General features: G+C 46.1%; 2 protein-coding genes across 2 annotated transcripts; both read right to left on the bottom strand.

Annotated features, from left to right (window-relative positions):
- Positions 1 to 5,254: 5,254 nt before the first annotated feature.
- Positions 5,255 to 10,110, bottom strand: LOC120672486 (DEAD-box ATP-dependent RNA helicase 39-like). The gene is made up of 9 exons (XM_039952906.1): positions 9,516 to 10,110; positions 8,939 to 9,034; positions 8,666 to 8,854; positions 8,413 to 8,553; positions 7,902 to 8,042; positions 6,804 to 6,946; positions 6,593 to 6,722; positions 6,443 to 6,491; positions 5,255 to 5,980 (listed from the first exon to the last, which is right to left on the bottom strand). Exons 1-9 carry the CDS (start codon positions 9,990 to 9,992, stop codon positions 5,493 to 5,495), a joined length of 1,854 nt encoding a protein of 617 aa, XP_039808840.1. The 5' UTR covers positions 9,993 to 10,110; the 3' UTR covers positions 5,255 to 5,492.
- A 1,641-nt stretch (positions 10,111 to 11,751) lies between these two features.
- Positions 11,752 to 16,435, bottom strand: LOC120672485. The gene is made up of 3 exons (XM_039952904.1): positions 16,259 to 16,435; positions 12,195 to 12,308; positions 11,752 to 12,053 (listed from the first exon to the last, which is right to left on the bottom strand). Exons 1-3 carry the CDS (start codon positions 16,403 to 16,405, stop codon positions 11,919 to 11,921), a joined length of 396 nt encoding a protein of 131 aa, XP_039808838.1. The 5' UTR covers positions 16,406 to 16,435; the 3' UTR covers positions 11,752 to 11,918.
- Between the last annotated feature and the right edge of the window lie 3,109 nt (positions 16,436 to 19,544).

Genomic DNA, 19,544 nt, shown 5'->3' with positions numbered 1-19,544 from the left:
CCAATAAATTCACTTTTGTTCTTTTCTGTTTTTCTATTCTCTTTTTCTACTTTCCTTGCCCGTTCAACCTAGCTACTTCTTTATCCTTTTATCTTCTCTTTCTCTATACTTCTTTAGAGGTATAGATCACATTTGCGTTTCGTGCCTAGTATTTGTTCATGTAGTTATAGAAGATTAGATTGGGATAATAATGTTAAGAATTATTTATGCTATTTGATTCCTCACACGACTAAGTCACTGATTTTTCCCATGCATCTATTTAGATTGAGCCGATAAATAGTCACATTTATTTGTAGATTTCGGTGTTTTACTCTTTATCCCAGTGATTATTACGTGTATGAAACTATTTGTATGCCTACAGAATCGTGAATCTTTGTTGACCACCATCAGATTAGTTTGTATAACCAAAGTTGTTCAGGAATATGCAACATTTATGCATGCCTTTCTTTTCTATTCTCATTTTTCTACTTTCCTTACCCATTCAACATTGCTGGTTCTTTATTCTTTTCTATTCTTTTTGTCTATACTTCTTTAGGGGTATAGATCATATTTGTGTTCCGTGTCTAGTGTTTTTTATGTACTTATAGAAGATTAGACTGGGATAATAAAGTTAAGAATTATTTATGCTATTTGATTCCTCACACGACTAAGTCCTTGATTTTTCCCCATGCATCTATTTAGATGGAGCTAACAACAGTCAAATTTATTTGTAGGTTTTGGTGCTTCACTCTTTGTCCAAATGATTATTAATTGTATGGAACTATTTGTATGCTCATAGAATCATGAATCTTCGTTGACCACCGTCAGATTAGTTTGTATAACCAAAGTTATTCAGGAACATGCAACATTTATGATGATAATCCTTGTTTGGAGAAAGCATTGGTTCTTCAGCGGATGTTTCTCTCACATTGATTGGCATGCGCATTCATTGGCCCACACTAACAATCATAAGGTGTTGATGGTCTTGCAATAGATTGCAATATCTGAAACTCTGCGCATCATCATTATTTTTTTCATCCCTATCTTGACATTTGGTTGCTCTAGAAGAAATGGATTGATTGAGTTCGGTAATGATTTTGAGTAGAATCCTGTGCGCTTCATGCAGCTGCATGTACTGCAGTCTGCAGGACGTTCTTGAGACTCGAAAAGTTGTGATTCGGAATTTCAAGCAAAGATTATGGTTGCGCTGTAGTGCAGAGCGTTTCGAATATTTTTGAAAGCAGTTATATCTTTTAATAGTACAGATACAATACAACTATGATCGCGCTGTCACGCTTATGCTGCTGCTATATTTTTTTGCATCTTTAAGGAAGGTTAATGCGAGACATAGATGGTAACGTGAGTTTTTATGTCATGCGGCCTCTGTATTTAACTTTAATTGGATACAAACACTTTTGGGTAGTTTAGAATATTACATCTTCATTAAATTGGATATGGACTCTTTTGGCCAATTTAGTTCTTCATTAAATCGAACGGTGTAAATTCTATACACAAATACTATTTAGATCATCATTAAATTTGAGTATTTATTAACTTTATTTGCCATGAAACTCAAATTTGGGTATTTATTATTGCATTTGACATATATTATTTATTTAGCTATTTTTCTTCTTAATATGCTTCTTAATAACTACACATATCAACAATAATTTTTTGTATTCCAGTTCTTACATTTATCTATTTATTAGTCATATTCGATGGCAATTTTTATGTTTTAAATATTTAATTTAGCCATTCGGCTAATATTATTTTTTTATTGAGTGCTAATGCAATTTTTTAATTTTTTAATTCTGAATTTGTCTATTTAGTAATCGTATTCAACATGGACTCTTTGGTTAAGTCCTAATTTTTTTATTTTTTTAGTCCCGAATTAAGCTATTTACTAATCGTATTCGGCATGGACTCTTTGTCATGTTCTAAATTTTCTTCATTTTTTAAATTCAAAATTGGATATTTATTAATCGTATTTGATACGGACTCTTAAGTTAGTTTGAATCGTTAGATCTTCGTAAAATCTAGCGGTGCAGATCCTTCTTAATAACTACACATATCAACAATAAATTTTTGTATTCTAGTTCTTATATTTATCTATTTATTAGTCATATTTGATGCCAATTTTTTTATGCTTTAAATATTTAATTTAGCTACTCAGCTAATATTTTTTTTGTCGAGTGCTAATGCTATTTTTTAATTTTATAATTCCGAATTTGCCTATTTAGTAATTATATTCAACATGGACTCTTTGGTTAAGTCCTAATTATCTTATTTTTTAATTCTAAATTAAGCTATTTACTAATCGTATTCGGCATGGACTCTTGGTCATGTTCTATTTTTTCTTCATTTTTTAAATTCAAAATTAGCTATTTATTAATCGTATTTGATACGGACTCTTAAGTTAGTTTGAATCGTTAGATCTTCATAAAATCCAACAGTTCAGATCCTTCTCTTTTTTAGATTAACGTAGGAATTTCTAGACCCTCTCGACGAATGTGGTGCCTTCTTTTAACACTCCCTTAATAATATAATAGAATATTATACTTATAATTTTTATTTAGCTATTTGGCTAATATTAATTTTTTGTCAAGTGCTAATGCTAATTTTCTTAATTTTCTAATTTCAAATTTTCCTATTTAGTAATTGTATTCAACACCCAGGTTTTTTTCGGAAAACCATATGGTTCTTTATGGATCCGGACTCTTTGGTTAAGTCCAATTTTTTTTACTTTTTTAATTCCGAATTAAACTATTGACTAATTGTCGGGTGCCACAATTAGGGACACCCTAATTGGGGCGCTAAGATCGCTTCAAAACACAAAACACCTGTTAAGACTACTAGGCCCACGGCCAGCTTCCCATCCGGAAGAAAGGGAAGGACTCAAAGAAGCCCAGCGTGCGGCCCATTCGCATCCCCTCGAACCCGCGGAACGATCTCCGCCTCGCTCGAGGGTCCCTCTCGGGCCCGCTGGACAATCTCCGCCTCGCTTGAGGATGGCGAATCTACCCTCGAGCGGGAGACTCGTCTCCGCCTCGCTCGAGGGCTCCCCTCGGGACCCTCGACCGCGCAACATATCTCCGTCTCGCTCGAGGCCGTCTCTCGGCACAAGGGACAAACGACCCCGCCGCCCAACTGCTCGCCGTACGAAGGCATTAAAGGCCAGCCACTCCGCCACGGCATCAAGGGCGGGCGGCGTCAGACCATCACTCCCACAGTGGATGTGACCGGGGTCCCATCCGCTGACCTCGATCACCGCTCCGCCGCCCCAGTTGCTGTAGCAACACTGCGGGACCCGTAACGCGGGATAAGACAGGCTCGGCACTGCTCCCGTTACTGTTCTGCCGACGCCGACCATCCGGACTCACCTCCCCGCTGGGGAAGGGGTCCGGCGATGTCACGCGTCCTTCCGAGAGGGGCACTCAGCACGCACGGGCGGGCCCCGGACCTCCCCCCTTGTGGAGTCCGGGACCTCCGCGCGTCCCTCGGACCTCCTAGTGTGCACGCCCGCACTCCGACCAGGGGGTCCAGGGCCGCCGCGTGCCCCGCTATCACTGCCGCTGGTGCATGCAGGACCCTAATCTGCAGGGCCCACCGAATGCCACTGCGCCGTATATGTAAGACCTTGCACCAGCGACGACCATGCCGCATGCAGAGGTTGGTAGGGGCGACCGGCGCAATCTTCGCAGAACCAAGGACGAAATCCAGGACGACAGCGACGCGCGCCGCCTTCCCACAGTGTACTTCCTACAGTATCCAACCACTGTACCCCGCGATTCAGGGAAAAACGACGACTTCCATGCCCTCACTCATGTGCACCGCCCCTCTTTGTGACTATAAAAGGAGGAGGTAGGCTTCCTTTAGCCGGGGCTGCTGGCTAGTTAGTCTCTCTTCCCTAGTTTTCTCTTTTCCAAGAGGACGTTCAGGGACTACGGAGGACTCATCTTAGCCGACTCCACTTCTAACAGAGACTTGGGAGCTTCCCTCCCTCTCTCGCCTTGCTTGTATCCCCTACTACAAGCACTCCGGGTGCAAGATAATACAGTGCCCTCGCACATCCCCTTTGCTGGACGTACGGCCTCGCGGCCGGAACCAGAATAAACCGTGCGTTACTGTGTTGCCTCTTGCATCATCATCTGGGACGAGGAAGCACGCCACATTTACTAGTTGGGATCCGGGCCCCCTGGGTCGGGACACCGACACTAATCGTATTAATGGACTCTTTGTCATGTTCTAATTTTTTTTATTTTTTTAAATCCGAAATTAGCTATTTATTAATCGTATTTGATATGAACTCTTGAGTTAGTTTGAATCGTTAGATCTTCATAAAATCCAACGGTGCAAATCTTTCTCTTTTTTAGATTAATGTGAGAATTTCTAGACCCTCTCGGCGAATATGATGACTTCTTTTAACACTCCCTTAATAATATAATAGATTTCCATCCTTGCGATGGTCATTCTAAAGGAGACTGGTGATTCTGGACCCACATGTCATTGGCACGTGTCCATTGGTACTCGTACTATCTATAATCGACCGTCTCCGAACAGATATTTATGAGCGCTTTGGTGGTGTTTGGATGGAGGTTGTAAAATTTTTCAAGAAAACTTTTCGGTCCTTTGATCACTAATTAGAGGTATTAAATGATGTATAATTATAAAATCAACTCCACAACTATGGTACTGTAGCAGTTACTGTAGTTAATGAGGCTTTTGACCGTACGATCAGGAGATGATTAGGCGCGGTTACTGTGGCATAACTGTAGCCAATCATGGTGGAACTTGGCTCATTAAATTCGTCCCGAAAAATTACACCTATTCATGAAAAGGTTTCGCAAATAAATTTTGTTTAGTACTACATGCATGCATTTGTCTTCTTGTGTAGAATTTTACAAAACACGGTCTTTGTTTCACTTTATGTGCCGTTCTCTTCTAGAAAGTTCCATATCTATCCGTACAGAAATGCCCTTCAATCCATTTCGCATTCTCAAATTCATGATTGAAATTTGTTTATCACTTAGAATTTATAACAGAGTGTTCGGGTGGTGCTCAGCCGGCTGCTCTTGGCTGGTGCTGCACTCACAGAGCAGCAGCCGCCGAACGGAGTGAATTCATTTCGCGTGGGCAAATACATTTAGATACTGTACATGAGTTCTCATATGATTTGACTGGTTGAGAAATGCTAAACGAAGGTACCGAAAGTCCGAAAGGCCAAAGCCAGGCAATGCAAATTTCTAGAATTTTAAAAGAAAAAACAATGAGCATAGATACACTCGACAAAATTCGTGGGTACTGGTAATACAACATATTATTCCAACATTATGCGTAAGTATTACATGGATGTGCTGTGTTAAGATCTCGATTCTACTCTTTAATTAACTTGTAAGCCTGCACCGCAATGGAAAAAAGATTGAAGAGATGAAGTCTCAAATATTTACAGGATGCATTATCCAAAAACTCCAGCCTTTCTTAAGCAGGGGAAATAAACAATTTCTCCAGGCCTCTTATGAAGATTGCACAGATTTGCCCGAGCTGCGACCTCTGAATCCAACCACACTGAGCTTAGTTCCCAGCTTGTTCAGAACATCACCCTTCGCCTTTCGGCCCTCAGGTTTTGCTTTGCTCTTTGAAACCTTCACACTGTTCTTAGCGGGTTTCACCACCTTGGCTTTGCGAGGGGCTGCCGATTTTGTCGCTTTTGGCTGGATCTTTGGTGGTGAGCGCCTTCGGGTTGATGTTGTGTCCTTGGGAGTCCTCGATGACTTGCTAGATAGCACAACTCCCCTTCTACCCTTCTGATTCACAACTTTAAGGGCACTTGAAGTCTTAACCGACTTCGAGCTCCTTCCTTTGGTGCTCGCACTCTGTGGGTTGGTAGCTCTTCTGACATTGTCAGTCGTTAGAGCTTCCAAGCTCTCATTTTTCTTGATGGCCTCTTCTATCCGAGTAGCTAAAGCCACATCTTTCTTAGCCACGAGGCTTGTAACTTTCCCTGCATTTTGGGGTGATAATGAGAATTTGTGAGTAGACAGAAAATATGAAAAATGAATATTGCTACCTGTCCAAAAATCACCCAGCTATGTGGATATCTCTCAGTGGCAAACCTATATTGCTAACCCATCTCACTTCAGACACAAACTCACATAATATTTTGTTTCACAGAAGCCATTTCAAACTCCCTTTATCCTATCCTATCCGGCTATCCCTTTTTCTAAGCTTGCAAAGTGTAGTTAAATTCTTTCATTCAAAGTATTATTTAAGTCTTTTACTGAATGAACAGCAAGATTTCTCTGCAGCAAAGACACTGAAATTAAGTTTCAACAATGGAGAGCATTTCTGGTCTGGAATGGGGTCATCACTAAAATATAAGAGATCGTAGTGTATAGAATGCATGATTAGCAAAGTAACGATACAGAGCAAATGAATATGCTCAATTACAGCTAAGACTCGTTACCTTTGGCTCCCATGCGTGCAGTTCGTCCAGTTCTGTGAAGGTAATCAATCTAAAAGCACAAACAATAATCACAAGATAGACTGTGCATAAGAATCACTGTGATGGGAGTAAATAAAAACAGACAGACAATATAGGCAATATAACACATACCGAATTCGATGGGAAGTCAAACATGATGACATGGTCAACATCCAAGTCCAGACCTCTAGCTGCCAGATCAGTGCATACCAATGTTGGACAATCCCCCTCTTCTTTACGGAATTTGTTTAGGTTCTCAACTCTACAGTTGATTATCAGGTATAAAAATAAAGTCAGTCGCGTACTGCATAAAAACACAAACAGAGTAAGAAATACAACAAACCTCTCTTCAGCAGGAACCTCTCCATGATAGTTAACAGTATATATCTGATTCTCAGTCAGAAAATGGTCCACCGCGCGACTTGAATTTAAAGTATTACAGAACACCATAACTTTGTTTCCCTTTGCCAAGCTTGGCTCAAGAACCTACATAAATATAGTTCTTCATTCTCTCATAAATTAGATAATGTAAACAGTTCTCCTTCTGGCTCCCTACTCTGCACACTCAATACTAAAATCCACATAGAGCAAAATACAACTCGATTAATGATCGCAGCAAGCAAAGAATGACTAGTCTCACAGACTACCCCAAAGGCCCAAACTAGTAGGAAGCTAAAGATGTTTTGATAAAAGATCACTTCATTAAATAAATTCCAGAAGCAATAGTATGCTTACTATTGCATTCATAGTTCACATTTTCACAACAATTGGAATCGAATACATTCACCCAACAGAGTATGGGCAACTCATATTTTATGGCCGGGGATTTTCCTATGGGTATTGGAGCGGGTCCAAGCAGATTAAAGAGGATGAGTTGTCACTTGTCAGAGCTGCAGTTTATTTGAATTATTTTAGGGGGTGTTTAGTTGGTGAAAAAGTTTGGGTTTGGGTACTGTAGCACGTTTCGTTGTTACTTGACAACTAATGTCCAATCATGGATTAATTAACATCATTAGATTAATCTCATATGAATCAGTTAAACTGTGTAATTAGTTATTTTTTCCAACTGCATTTAATGCTCCATGCATGTATTCGAAAACTTGATTTGACAGCTACTGTGCAAAAAAATTTGAGAACTAAACACTGCCTTATTTCTGCTATATTTATCATAAAAAGGAGGAGGTGCCAGAGACTCATTCAGACTTTTTGCAGAGTGGAACAGTACAGTACCAGAGACAAGATCTTCCAAGAAAGAGTGGAACTGTACTGAGTACTGACAACAAGATACAGCAAGAAATGGAGAATACAAATATAGAAGTAGTCTTCTTTGAATTTTCTTTGACAACTGTCCAGCACTCCAGCTTGAAAGTAGACTGGAATGGATGGAAAGACAGGAGTGTGTGCAAGCTGCAAAGAAGAGGAGCGATAAGAGTTTCCTAACCTGCAGGAGAGCCTCAAGTTTGTTTTCTGCGCCAGTAAGTTTGATAAAGTCATGTCGTGCCGTTGCAACTCTCTTTTGAAATGTTGACATCCGCAAATGGACAATACCTTCAAATTCCTCATCAATTAACTTTTGTACAGCCTGCATTAAAGCAATACAAAGAAACAAGATTAGAATACATAAAAATACATAATAAAACAATACCCCCTCCATTTCTAAATATATGGCGTTTAGGACAAGCAAATTAATTCATTTCTGAACAAATAGCCTTGTCCAAAACGTCATATATTAAAAACAGAGGGATTATATGTATATCTGAAGTATCACTACTGCAACATGGAAGGTGTCAAAATGTCTTGTAATTAAATAGTAATTGATGCAGTGAGCAAGATGCTTTAATGGTAGCCGAATATATAAGAGTATACAAAATAACAGTGTATCATATGCCATATATGAATTACAAGCAGAGTCAGATAGGTTTCGAGGGAGGGATGATTGATGGGCATAAGACCTTCGTCATGGTAGCAGTAACTAATACAGTTTGGAACCCCTGATCACCAGGCTTTGAAGCACGATTCTTCAATGGAGCAAGGAACTTCCGTATGTCTGGTCCAAAGCCTTGATCAAACATTGTATCTGCCTCATCCAGAACCTGCAAGCGCCCAAAAAAAAGAGAAAGAAACGAATTGAGAACAAGACAATTAGGAGAACAGTAAAGATGCCATAACATGGTAACTATCTGTTGCACAAACTTAATAACATACCAGATACTTGATATCACCGTAAACCATGTTACCATCCTTGATATGATCCAGGATCCTTCCAGGAGTACCAACAACCATGTCAACAGGCATGTTCAAAGAATCTTCTTGGGGTCTTATGCGGGTGCCTCCACTAACCATCGTTGACCGGAAACGTGCATGATGGCTGATGGATTTTGCAACACGATAGACCTGCAGTTTGAGCAATGTGCATTAAGCAGCGGTGCAACCAAAATAATAGCATTGTTACAAGAAAATAATTTGATCATGACCAACCTGCTCGGTTAGCTCCCTTGTGGGGCAGAGTACTACTGCTCTTGGCCGCCTTGGCTTCATTGACATCCCCAACATTGCTTCATCACGCCGAAGTAGCTACATGATAGAGAAAGTTCCATGGTTACCTTCCATTAGATGTACATACTGACTCAGATATACTTAAATGCAGAAAATCCCTAATTTCTAGTTTGGGGAAAAGGAAAGAAAGAAAGAAAGAAAGAACTGCTTTATTCAAATGCAATCAGATTTTAACATATGGGGCTCGTACACGACTTGCATGGGTGATACAGTTTTTCTTAGCTTCGGTAGCTTTAGATGATACAGCAGCAAGCATCCATCAGGAACCCGTTTTAATAAAAACAGACACCTCAACCTAATTTACAAAATGAGTGGGGCAAACGTCCCTACGACAAGAATTGATCCTCCCTGTCATGAGTCGTGCACCATAGTCTTACCAAAATCATGAGCTAACAATTGTGAAATAAAATCATCACATAATGCAGCGCGATTTACTCTTCCCTTCACGATTATTACAAGTCTACAAGCAAGCAATACCATACTGAGAAGAAGGGAGTACCTGAACAAGAGGGAGCAGGTAGGCGAGCGTCTTCCCGGAGCCGGTGTGGGAGCCGAGCACGACGCTGGTGCCGTCCAGAACCGCCGGCACGCCGACGCACTGGATCTCCGTAGGCTTGGAAATGCCCATCTCCCCGAGCGCGGCCATCACCTCCTCCCCGAGCCCGAGCTCCTCGAAGCTCTCCACGGCCTCGACCCTCTTCCCCTGCGGCGGGTGCTGCGAGGCCCGCTCCCCGCCCCTCGCCTTCCCCCGCGGGGTAAGGTTCGGGGAGCCGGGGGACGAGGCGTCCTTGAGGTGCCGCAGACGGAGGCGCTCGAGGAGGAGCTCGTGCCGCGGAGGGGGAGCGGGAGTGGAGGTGGGGATGAGGGTGGGGGCGGTGGTGGAGAGGGCGGCGCGGAGGAGGCGGAGGCGGAGGGGCGACGGGCGGGAGAGCAGGAGGCAGCGACCGGCGGCGGCGGCGGCGCCGGCCATCGCCATGGGTTTAGGGAGGGAGGACGCGGCGGATAGGAGGGAGGAGTTGCTCTTGCTCCGGATACGGAGGGGCGAGGGGGGGCGTCCTGAACCGGACCCGAGCCAGAGCCCCGAACCGCTGTGTCGCCCTGTTCATGGTCTGGGTTTAGCGGGTTTTTGAACCAACCCACCCAGACCGTAACGGAGACCAGTTGAGCGGTTTGAGACTCACGGGTTAGACGGGTTTCGACGGGTTCACCGTGCATAATTGGCGCAGTCCTGAAGCACAACAGTAATAGCGTCGTGAAGTTCACCGGAGCAGTGGCACCGAGTTCGGCGGCCACCGCCGCTGCGGGTGGAGCGGAGGCGACATGCCGCTGCGAGCTGGGCGGGCGGGAGCGCCCGACGGGAGCGGCGCAGACATGCCGGGCTCGGCGGCTGCTGCCGCCGTGGGCGGAGCGGAGGCGCCGCACTGCCATGAGCAGCCTGGCCGGCGAGCGGTGGAGGCCCCATGGAGTGTCGGCAAGGTGGATGTAGCCAGCGAGGAGAGGCACTGTGTTCGTAATGGAGACCATCGCTGCTTGCTAGCCTCATGCTAACAAGATCTCTCACCAAATCTGACTGCATGTTGTTCCTCCATGGAGTGCCGGCAAGGCAGCCAATCATGCTCTTCTTCTCGCTGTCCTCAGTCCTCGGCCGCCTCTACCTCCTTCGGAAGCCGATTCACACTGGGATCACGCTCCTCGCCGAGCGCTACGGGCCGGTGTTCTCCCTCCAGTTCGGCTCGCGTGAGGCCGTGGCGGTGTCCTCCGCCGCCTGCATGCGTAGGGAGTGCTTCTTCGAGTACAACGTGCGCTTCGTGAACCGCCCGCGCTTCCCCTCGTTGCTGCTCATCTCCTTTGGCGGCGCCGAGGTGCGCGCGATGGCGCGGAGGATGTGCTGGTTCGCCGCGGCCGCCCCCGGCGGCAGCGCAAGGGTCGAGCTGAAGCGGCGGCTGTTTGAGGTCTCCCTCAACGCCCTACTGGAGACCATCACGCGGACAAGACGTCCCGCGCCAAGGCGGACACTGACACGGAGGTTGAAGACAACTTTATCTGTCACCGGGTTAAGCGGCAGAATCCAGACCGAACCGGACCCGTAGAGGGCATGCAGAAACGGTTTGATACGGGCCGGTTCTATAATTTCGGTGGGTTGGAACCGGACCATGTACAGGGCGACCGCTGTGGTTGAACGCTTGAACCGGTTTGCTGTCCGTTTTTCTATTTTCCTCGCTCCTCACACTAATAATCCTGTTTGTTAACGGAATATTAGGCCAATCTTCATAAGAAATTTCATGAATGTCATACCACATAAGCATGGTAGAATCATTATGAGAAGAGGAAATGAAGAGTTTCATAATATATGAGAGGAGTTTCATCACCATAAAACTCATCTTGTATAATTACCTAATTCTTAGTCTTGATGACTGTGCTGTAAAACTGTATACTAAAACTGCCCACACATTCCATTGTCTCAAAGAATCAGCTAATTCTTGGAACGATATTAGTTTTTTAGGGCGTTGGAACTTAATTGAGAAGCTACTAAGGTTCGTTCGTGAAATGATAATTGTTTTTTCAGAAAGTAAAGTGATAGTTTGGTGTAGACCGTACTAGGTTTGACGGTTCAGGTTTTTACTAGTATTTTCAGATCTATATTGTTAATAGCAACGTAATCATCGATTCATGGCCGTGCCTGCTAACATCAAATGCTAATGGATCACTCAACCAGAAAATGATTGAGGGGCAAATTTACTAAAATTTTACAATTGGCACTCAAGTGCACGTTATAAAAAATATCATGAATTGGACTGCATAATCAAATCTAAAAGAACACCTGTGCACCACAATAATCATTGTGTGTTTAGCAGATGAGGGAGTTATTTGTTCCTTCCTCAACTTCTCTCGGTCCTTGCCACTAAAAGCTTCCCCTTTTTTTTGAAAGACGCACTAAAAAACTTCCTGATAATCTTGGTTTCTTGCATTCTTGTTCACCTTCATTAGGGGCTTGCAGTTCTACATCACTTGCAGGTTTATTCTCATCACCCATCAGCTGAATAGACATTAGCCATATATACAGATTAGGAGGAAAGAGTGATAAAATAGCATAGAAAACTAAATTCAACCTAGTGAATTCTGCGACCAAAAAAATATGGGCATTCTAGCATATAAATTGGAATAAAAATGTTACCACCTCATCGTCATCATCCTTGTTGTCATCCTCGCCATCATCCTCGTCCTCAACATCCTCATAGTCCTCGTCGGGGAGAGCTCTAGTAGCACTAGGCCACTTGAATGATTCTAAGTTCTGGATACAAATAACAGAGGCATCTCAATTCTCAAAATATTAATTGCTGGTCTTGCTTGGAGAAACTAAACAAACACAAAGGCAAAATAAGAATCAAATGGGTTTGGACTGCCGTTCAAATGATTGAAAATGAGTAATATCTATTCCCTCACCATCCATATGGTTTCAAGGATTGTGTGGAGAGTGAATCTGAACCACTCGAATGAAGCAGATATATTAAGGGGGTGTTTAGTTAGTGAAAATTTTTGGTTCAAATGTCACATCGATTGTTTGACCAGATGTCGGGAGGGCTTTTCAGGCACTAATTAAAAAACTAATTTCAGAACTCGCTTGGAAACCGCGAGACGAATCTTTTGAGGCCTTTGACCGCATCATTAGCACATGTGGGTTATTGTAGCACTTATGGCTAATCACACACTAATTAGGCTCAAAAGATTCGTCTCATCGTGTACATCCAAACTGTATAATTAGTTTTATTGTTTAACTACATTTAATATTTCATGTATGTGTGCAAAAGGAAGACAAAAAAATTTTGGGAACAAAACGGCCCCTAAATGAAAGCTCGAATGAAGAAGTAGATAGGTTATGTCTGCACCGTATAATTGTGAACCCTAACCACTTTCTTACTAACTGCAGACTGGAATTCAGCGGACGTATTGAACGAAAGCTCGAAACCAGAAGAAAAGAATTGCTTTCCGCCGATTGAAAAATATAAGCAGATCTATGGTCAGCGATGGTCACCCCCTCCCCCAGCTCCACGGGCGTTGCTCCGGCCTCATCTGGCGAAGCCCGTTGCCCGCCGCCGGCGTCCTCTCCACTCTCTGCAGCCGCTCGCCCCTTCTACCCAGGGGAATCCTCCTCCGGCCGCCCCAAGGCGGTGCGTTGGGCCGAGGAGAGCGACGAGGAGATGGTAGACTACGACTTCACTCCATCTCCTCCCCCGCGCCCTACAAGCTATCGGGATGCTGTCTGCCGCAGCTCTTCTATCCCCGCGCCTGTGGTTTCGCAGCCGGCAGTGACTGCACCGCCCCCAGGTCTGGCATCGGAACGACACAAGCGCCGGCGCCCGTCTCGTCGTGTGCGCCGTCGCAGAGCACCTCCTCTTCGCGCTGCTGACCAGCCGGATGTTCATCACCCCCCTGCATCGACCGACGGCGGCCGTCGCCAGCCCCGGGTTGATGCGGATGGGTTCCAAGAGGTGCTCCCCCACTCCGCGCGCTTGCGGCTTCGTCGTGATGCTCGTGGAACCAGTGTCCCTGCTTCCCGTCTCCTTCCCGAGTTGGTGGGCAGATGCCTGAACTGCCTGTCTTACAACCATCGGGTCGCCACCTGCCGGCTGCCTAGGCGCTGCCTGCGTTGCCATGGTTTCCGCCACCTTGCCCGTGATTGCCACATGCCATGGCGGCAGCACTCCCAGGAGGCGGCCACCGGCTCTCGGCGAACTCCACGGCGACGCTTCGTCCGCGTGTTGAACAACGGTCCGCCCACACCAATCGCCTCCGACGCCCTGGGTAGTACTCCTTCCCCGCCGCCTTCAGCGACCGCCGTCGCCGCTCGTGCAGCCTCGACGGGTCCAGCTTGTGTGACTCCCCACAGCGAGGAGATCGCGGCCGAAGAAGCTCGCCTGCGACTCGCTCTCATTGGGCAGGTCAGTAACATCACCGAGGCTGTTGGTTACCTCGACGTCCTGCGTTTCATTGTGGGCTACACTGGCGTCGCCGAGGGGGATCTCTCCGTCAAGTTCTACCATCATGGCAGCTTCCTAGTTCTCTGCTCTACACAGCTTGTGCGGGACCGTATCCTTGCTGCCAGCCCCATTCCCCTCGCCTCCACGTTCCTCTCCCTGAGGCCATGGACGAGGTTGGTGAACGCTGAGCAAGATATGTTGTTCTACAAGGTTGAGATTGAGGTTGATGGCATTCCGGCTCATGCCTGGGATCTCGACACCGCAAGCAAGTTGCTCGCCCCTCAGTGCTGGATCGAACACCAGGACGAGGCGACTGCCAGCAAATCGGACATGTCCACTTTCAAGGTGTCGGCCTGGATGAAGGACCCGGCGTCTATCCCAGCGGCCAAAACCCTTCTCATCGCAGAGCCGGAGATCCAGGTGATCCACTCTGACCCGTTCAACCAACGTCTCCTCGCCAATGTCACACCATACCTGCGGCAGAAGCGGGTTCTACAATACCCAGTGGACTTCCACCTCCGCGCTATCTTCGACTTCGGCTCGCGAACCTCCTCCTCGTCCGGTGAGCCCTCCCACTACGATGACGGCGACAGTGGTCTGGATGGCAACCCAAACCGCTCCTCTAGCTTTCAACAGGGTTCGGCTCGCAGTCCTCGTGTCAACGCCTTCCCTCGTCGTGATGGCCGACGCGCCAATGGCCACCGCAGCGGCGGCGGCCGCGCCGGCGGCGGAGGTTCGGCGGGCCACTCCACGGACTGGTCGCGCTGCGTTATGACCACTGGTGGGACCATCTCCCAACGGTCAGAGTCCACGATTCCGAAGTGGTATGCTGCCCACCTGACGGCCGGGTTTGACAAGCAAAAGGACTTTCCTTCCTTGGCTGCGACCACCAAGTCGACGACAAGACCGCTTCACGGGCCACTGAACATGACCTCGCGGCGTGCTCCTGCTGTGCCTGAAGTGGGTGCTACACCCAATGCCACCCTATCCCCTGCCAGAACCCGTGCTAAGGTTGTCGAGCCGCTTCCGGTCGATATGGCAGAGGAGTTTGTCCTCAACGTTCTGGCAGCAAGGGACGCCTGGGCCGCAAGAGTTGACGACCCCATGAGCGCTGAAGCTTCCCTCTCACCGCGCCCATTGGGCGGCGCATGCACTTCACCGGCAGGACTCGGTCCTGCAACGGTTAATGAGGCATGCTCCCCGGTATGCATGCATGCATCTCCGGTGGGACTCCCTGGAGGATTCCCCGTGTCGGGCACCGCTGCAACGGACGACACGAGCGCCCACCACGGGTGCTCCCCTGCTGCGCCGAAGGATGAAGACCACATTGGCTGTCCCGTGCCACCTCCATCCCGTCCACCCACCCCTGTGCACCGGCCGCGTGTGGACGTGGCGAACACCTATGTCTCTTCGCCACTGGTGGCTGTAGGCGCGGTGGCTACTAGCGACCCCCTGCCCCCGACGACGCCGGCGTGCCTGGCGGACTCCCATGTGGATGGGCCTGGCCGTGCAGCCCATGCACCGGGCAGCCCAGATGCTCCAGCGCCCAATTCGCCGGATGACGATTCGCAGCTACCGGCTGATTCCCGTCTGGAGGCTTTTGCCGATTTGATGACCACACCGATTCGCACACCACTGGCGCAACCCCCACCGCCAAAAACGGGACGGGCTGCCCGCTCTACCGCTGTTGTCACCCTGCCAAAACGCAGCAGCAGGATTGCTAGCCAGAGCCTGGCTAATGTCCCAGTGGCCAAGCGTGGGGAGATCGTGGTCATGCGTCGACTGGGCTTCATAGATGACAAGGCCCCGGCGACGGCCACCTCACTGAAGGCGTACAATGAGATCTACTGCGGCAAGCTACAGTCCAACCATATTGAGGCCATGGATGAGCTGTTCCCCTCTCGCACCAACAGCCGCCGACACGCCGTGTCGACGATGTGAGCTGCCATATCATCGGTCGTCTCGAGTCAGCTATGGTTGCTAGCAGGAGCCAAGAGACTAGGTTGTTTATTTCCTGAGTAATAAAGCTTTCTAGTTCTGAACCTTTGCAGCTATCTATTTCTGTAATAGCGGCTGCTTATTTGTTGCTGCGCATGTCTTGGCATTGCGCGTTGTAAAACACATCTTTTCCTACCTATTAATACAAAGATACGCAGCTCTCCTACGTATTCGAGAAAAAAAATAAACAGATCTATTGGACGAAAGCTCGAAATTCGCAAAGAAAAGATTTATATAGAAGGGTAAAAGAAGCAATTCTATGTACCTTTTTTATGGCTTCCATCTTTTCCACAATTGAACGACCATCACGAGCCGTTAACACCTTGCCCATAGAGCTGATGTCGAATTTGCTCACAAACAGCACCGTAGAAAGAGGGATCGGCTTCATCAGCTGGGGGGCGACGAAGTCCATGACATCATTGTTGCTTTTGCTTGGTGATGAGCTGGCTGCCATCGGCGGAGGCGGAGATGGAACCTGTAGGTGGAGGCGAGGACCGATGCGATCGAGTATGGACAGGGGGTGTTTAGTTGGTGAAAAAGTCCGGATTTAGTTATTATAGCATATTTCGTTGTTATTTGATAATTAATGTCTAATTATAAATTAATTAGCATCCCTAGATTCATTTCGTAGAAATTAGTTAGACTATGTAATTAGTTATTTTTTTCAACTATATTTAATACTCCATGCATGTGTCCGAAAATTTGATGTGACGGATACTGCGCAAATATTTTTGGGAACTAAACGCGGCCTAGGTTTGCTTCTGGATTGCCACCTGCCTACTTCTGGATTGCGACCTGCCTACTTGTGTATATGCGTAGGCGCGTGTATATGCCGGGCGCAGGCGAGGCCTTTCTGCCGTGGGCAAGCCGCCGGGTGCGGGCGGGTGTCACCGGCGTTTTTATATTTTTATATTTTTGGAAAACATTTTTTATAGAAATATATTTTTAATATCACAATTTACAGTTTTGTACCCCTACCGCCCGGCAGGAGGGCGGCAGGGACTTATATGTAAATTAAAAAAAATATTTGCGCGGAAGCCCTTTGCGGGAGCCTGCCGCCCCCCTGCCGCCACTCCACTGGGCGGCAGGGGGCGGCAGGCTCCCCCATACTGTATAAAAGGTTTCTCTCCCCCCTCCTCCCTCATTTGCTTCCCACGACATCCAGAGAGCGGGAGGGAGAGAGGAGGGGTGAGGGAGGGAGTTGTAACGGCGAAGCTCTGCCGGATTTTGGATCCTAACCGCAGGTAATAAATATTTCTCAACTTTCTCGATCTAAATTTTTTGTATGTTTAATTCTATAATTAGTGTATGCAGCAGTAATGATATTTTAGCGATTTAGGTAATGTTTTTAATATAATTTAGGTAGAATTAAGATTAGTTTTTGGAAAAACCAATTAGGTTTACCAACAAATTTTGTGGTATTGATTAGTTATTTAATACGAGAAAAAATTTCGAGAAATAGTCAGAAAATGTAGAAAATGTTAGAAAAGTATATGAAACATTCAGATAAATTGTAGAAAATGCAGAAAAATTTAGAAAATGTTAGAAAAATATATTTATAAACATATATTGTAAAAAATTGTAGGAAATGCACGAAAATGTTAGAAAAGTTTATGAAAATTTAAGATAAATTGTAGAAAATGCAGAAAAAATTAAAAAATGTTAGAAAAATATATTTATAAAAATATATTGTACAAAAATTGTAGGAAATGCAAGAAAATGTTAGAAAAGTTTATGAAAATTTAAGATAAATTGTAGAAAAATGCTGAAAAATTATAGAAAATGCAGAAAACTTATATTTTTTTGTGTTAGATATGGCCGAAGATACGCCAGCTCTACTTGACGGAGTCATAGACTCGTCGCACTGGTCCTTCCTTGCAGTGGTTCAGCGCGTGAAACTTAACGTGCTGCGTCCACGTCCACCAGCGGAGTTTATTCCTGTTGACCCACGATGGGTGCCCAGGTGATATGTCGTCGGATTATGTTTTTAGGAATACGTTTGTTTCGTATACGTTTCGTACATAATGTACTTACCTTTGATCGTTCTATTTTTTAGGTTGAGTGAGGCTGGTCTTCTTACTATAGGTCGTCTTGCTGAGAGTGGTTCAGTAAAGCTGGACAGGTCCCTACTGACGGCTCTGGTTGATAGATGGAGGCCTGAGACAAACACCTTCCACCTCCCTTGTGGGGAGATGACACCGACCCTACAGGACGTTGCGATGCTGCTGGGTCTTCCTATCAGTGGGGATGCCGTAGGGCCTCGTGTCGTCCCGCCTACGTGGTTGGACGATCTAGAAGAGCGTTTTGCAAATATTGACATCGCGATTGATGTAGAAGAGCACCCAAAAGCAACAGGCCCTGCCAAGGCATGGATCCTCCAGTTCCAGGTACATACCTTGTTTTGTTATAATTAATGTTAGAGTTATGCTTTTGACTAGTGCAGTTATGGTTTTATTTTATAATTGATCTCGTACTCATAAATATTCATCTTTTCTATGCAGCCCGACAATTTGGCACATGATGCTGATGATGATAGCGTCACTCGATCCCTTGAGGCATACCTGTTGTGATTGTTTGGATACATAATGTTCAACAACTCACACGGGGCATATGTGGATAGGGTGCTTGTGCCTTACGCACTGGAGATCGCAGAGGCAGCTGTGGAGGAAATGCCTCAATACAGTTGGGATGCAGCGGTACTTGCAGCCACGTACCGTGGCCTCTGCAAGGCATTGGTGCAAAATAAGCACAATGCAATTCTTACATGATGTCCAATTCTGCTACAGCTTTGGTCGTACGAGAGGATAGCAATTGGTCGCCCGCTTGTCGACCACTCACCGTATGAGCTGGATATGTACGGTGACACCGAGGACGATAGGCCCACCATGGGGACTCTCTGGTACGCTCGTCGGGTACGGAAATGACTGCTACTCGTACTATTCTGTTGGCAATTCTGTTGCTTTGTTTTACCCTCTTTGTATTTCTTATTTGTACATATTATTATTAATTTTGTGCAGAAGAGGTGGGCCCACGTACAGTCTCGTCGGGCCTATCCTGAATTTGTGGCTGAGTTTGATCGGTTGACACCTGAAGACGTCGTGTGGGAGCCCTACTCCGAGTTGGCTATAAACACTCGTGCACCGATCGGGATATCTTCGGTTTGCTTTCAGGACTAGGACTTTTGGATGACAACTACAGCGTTGGTGTACGACGTTTACATTGAGGCTCACTGCCCGGACAGAGTCAGGAGACAGTTCGGTCAAAGGCAGTTGTATCCTGTGCCGTCAGCATTGGATCGGGTCGAACGCCATGACCACAGGTAACAATTCATATACTATTTCAGTGACTATGCATTGTATAGTTTATCGAGGACTGGGCAACCCTTCTCCAACATGTGGGTGACAAGGGTGCAGCCTTGGGTCGATGGCTGGGACCAGGCAGAGGAGAACGTGGTGCTTGCGACCCCTGCACACACAGAGGCTTCGTACAGGGCATACCTGAGCTGGTACCAGCCTCAGACTCGTTGCCGCTTGATATATGCTGACATGCAA

This window comes from Panicum virgatum, chromosome 5N (assembly GCF_016808335.1).
Source record: "Panicum virgatum strain AP13 chromosome 5N, P.virgatum_v5, whole genome shotgun sequence".
In the NCBI taxonomy this organism is placed as follows: domain Eukaryota; kingdom Viridiplantae; phylum Streptophyta; class Magnoliopsida; order Poales; family Poaceae; genus Panicum; species Panicum virgatum.
The sequence above is the reverse complement of the archived record's forward strand: the minus strand, read 5'-3'. Positions and strand labels throughout refer to the sequence as shown.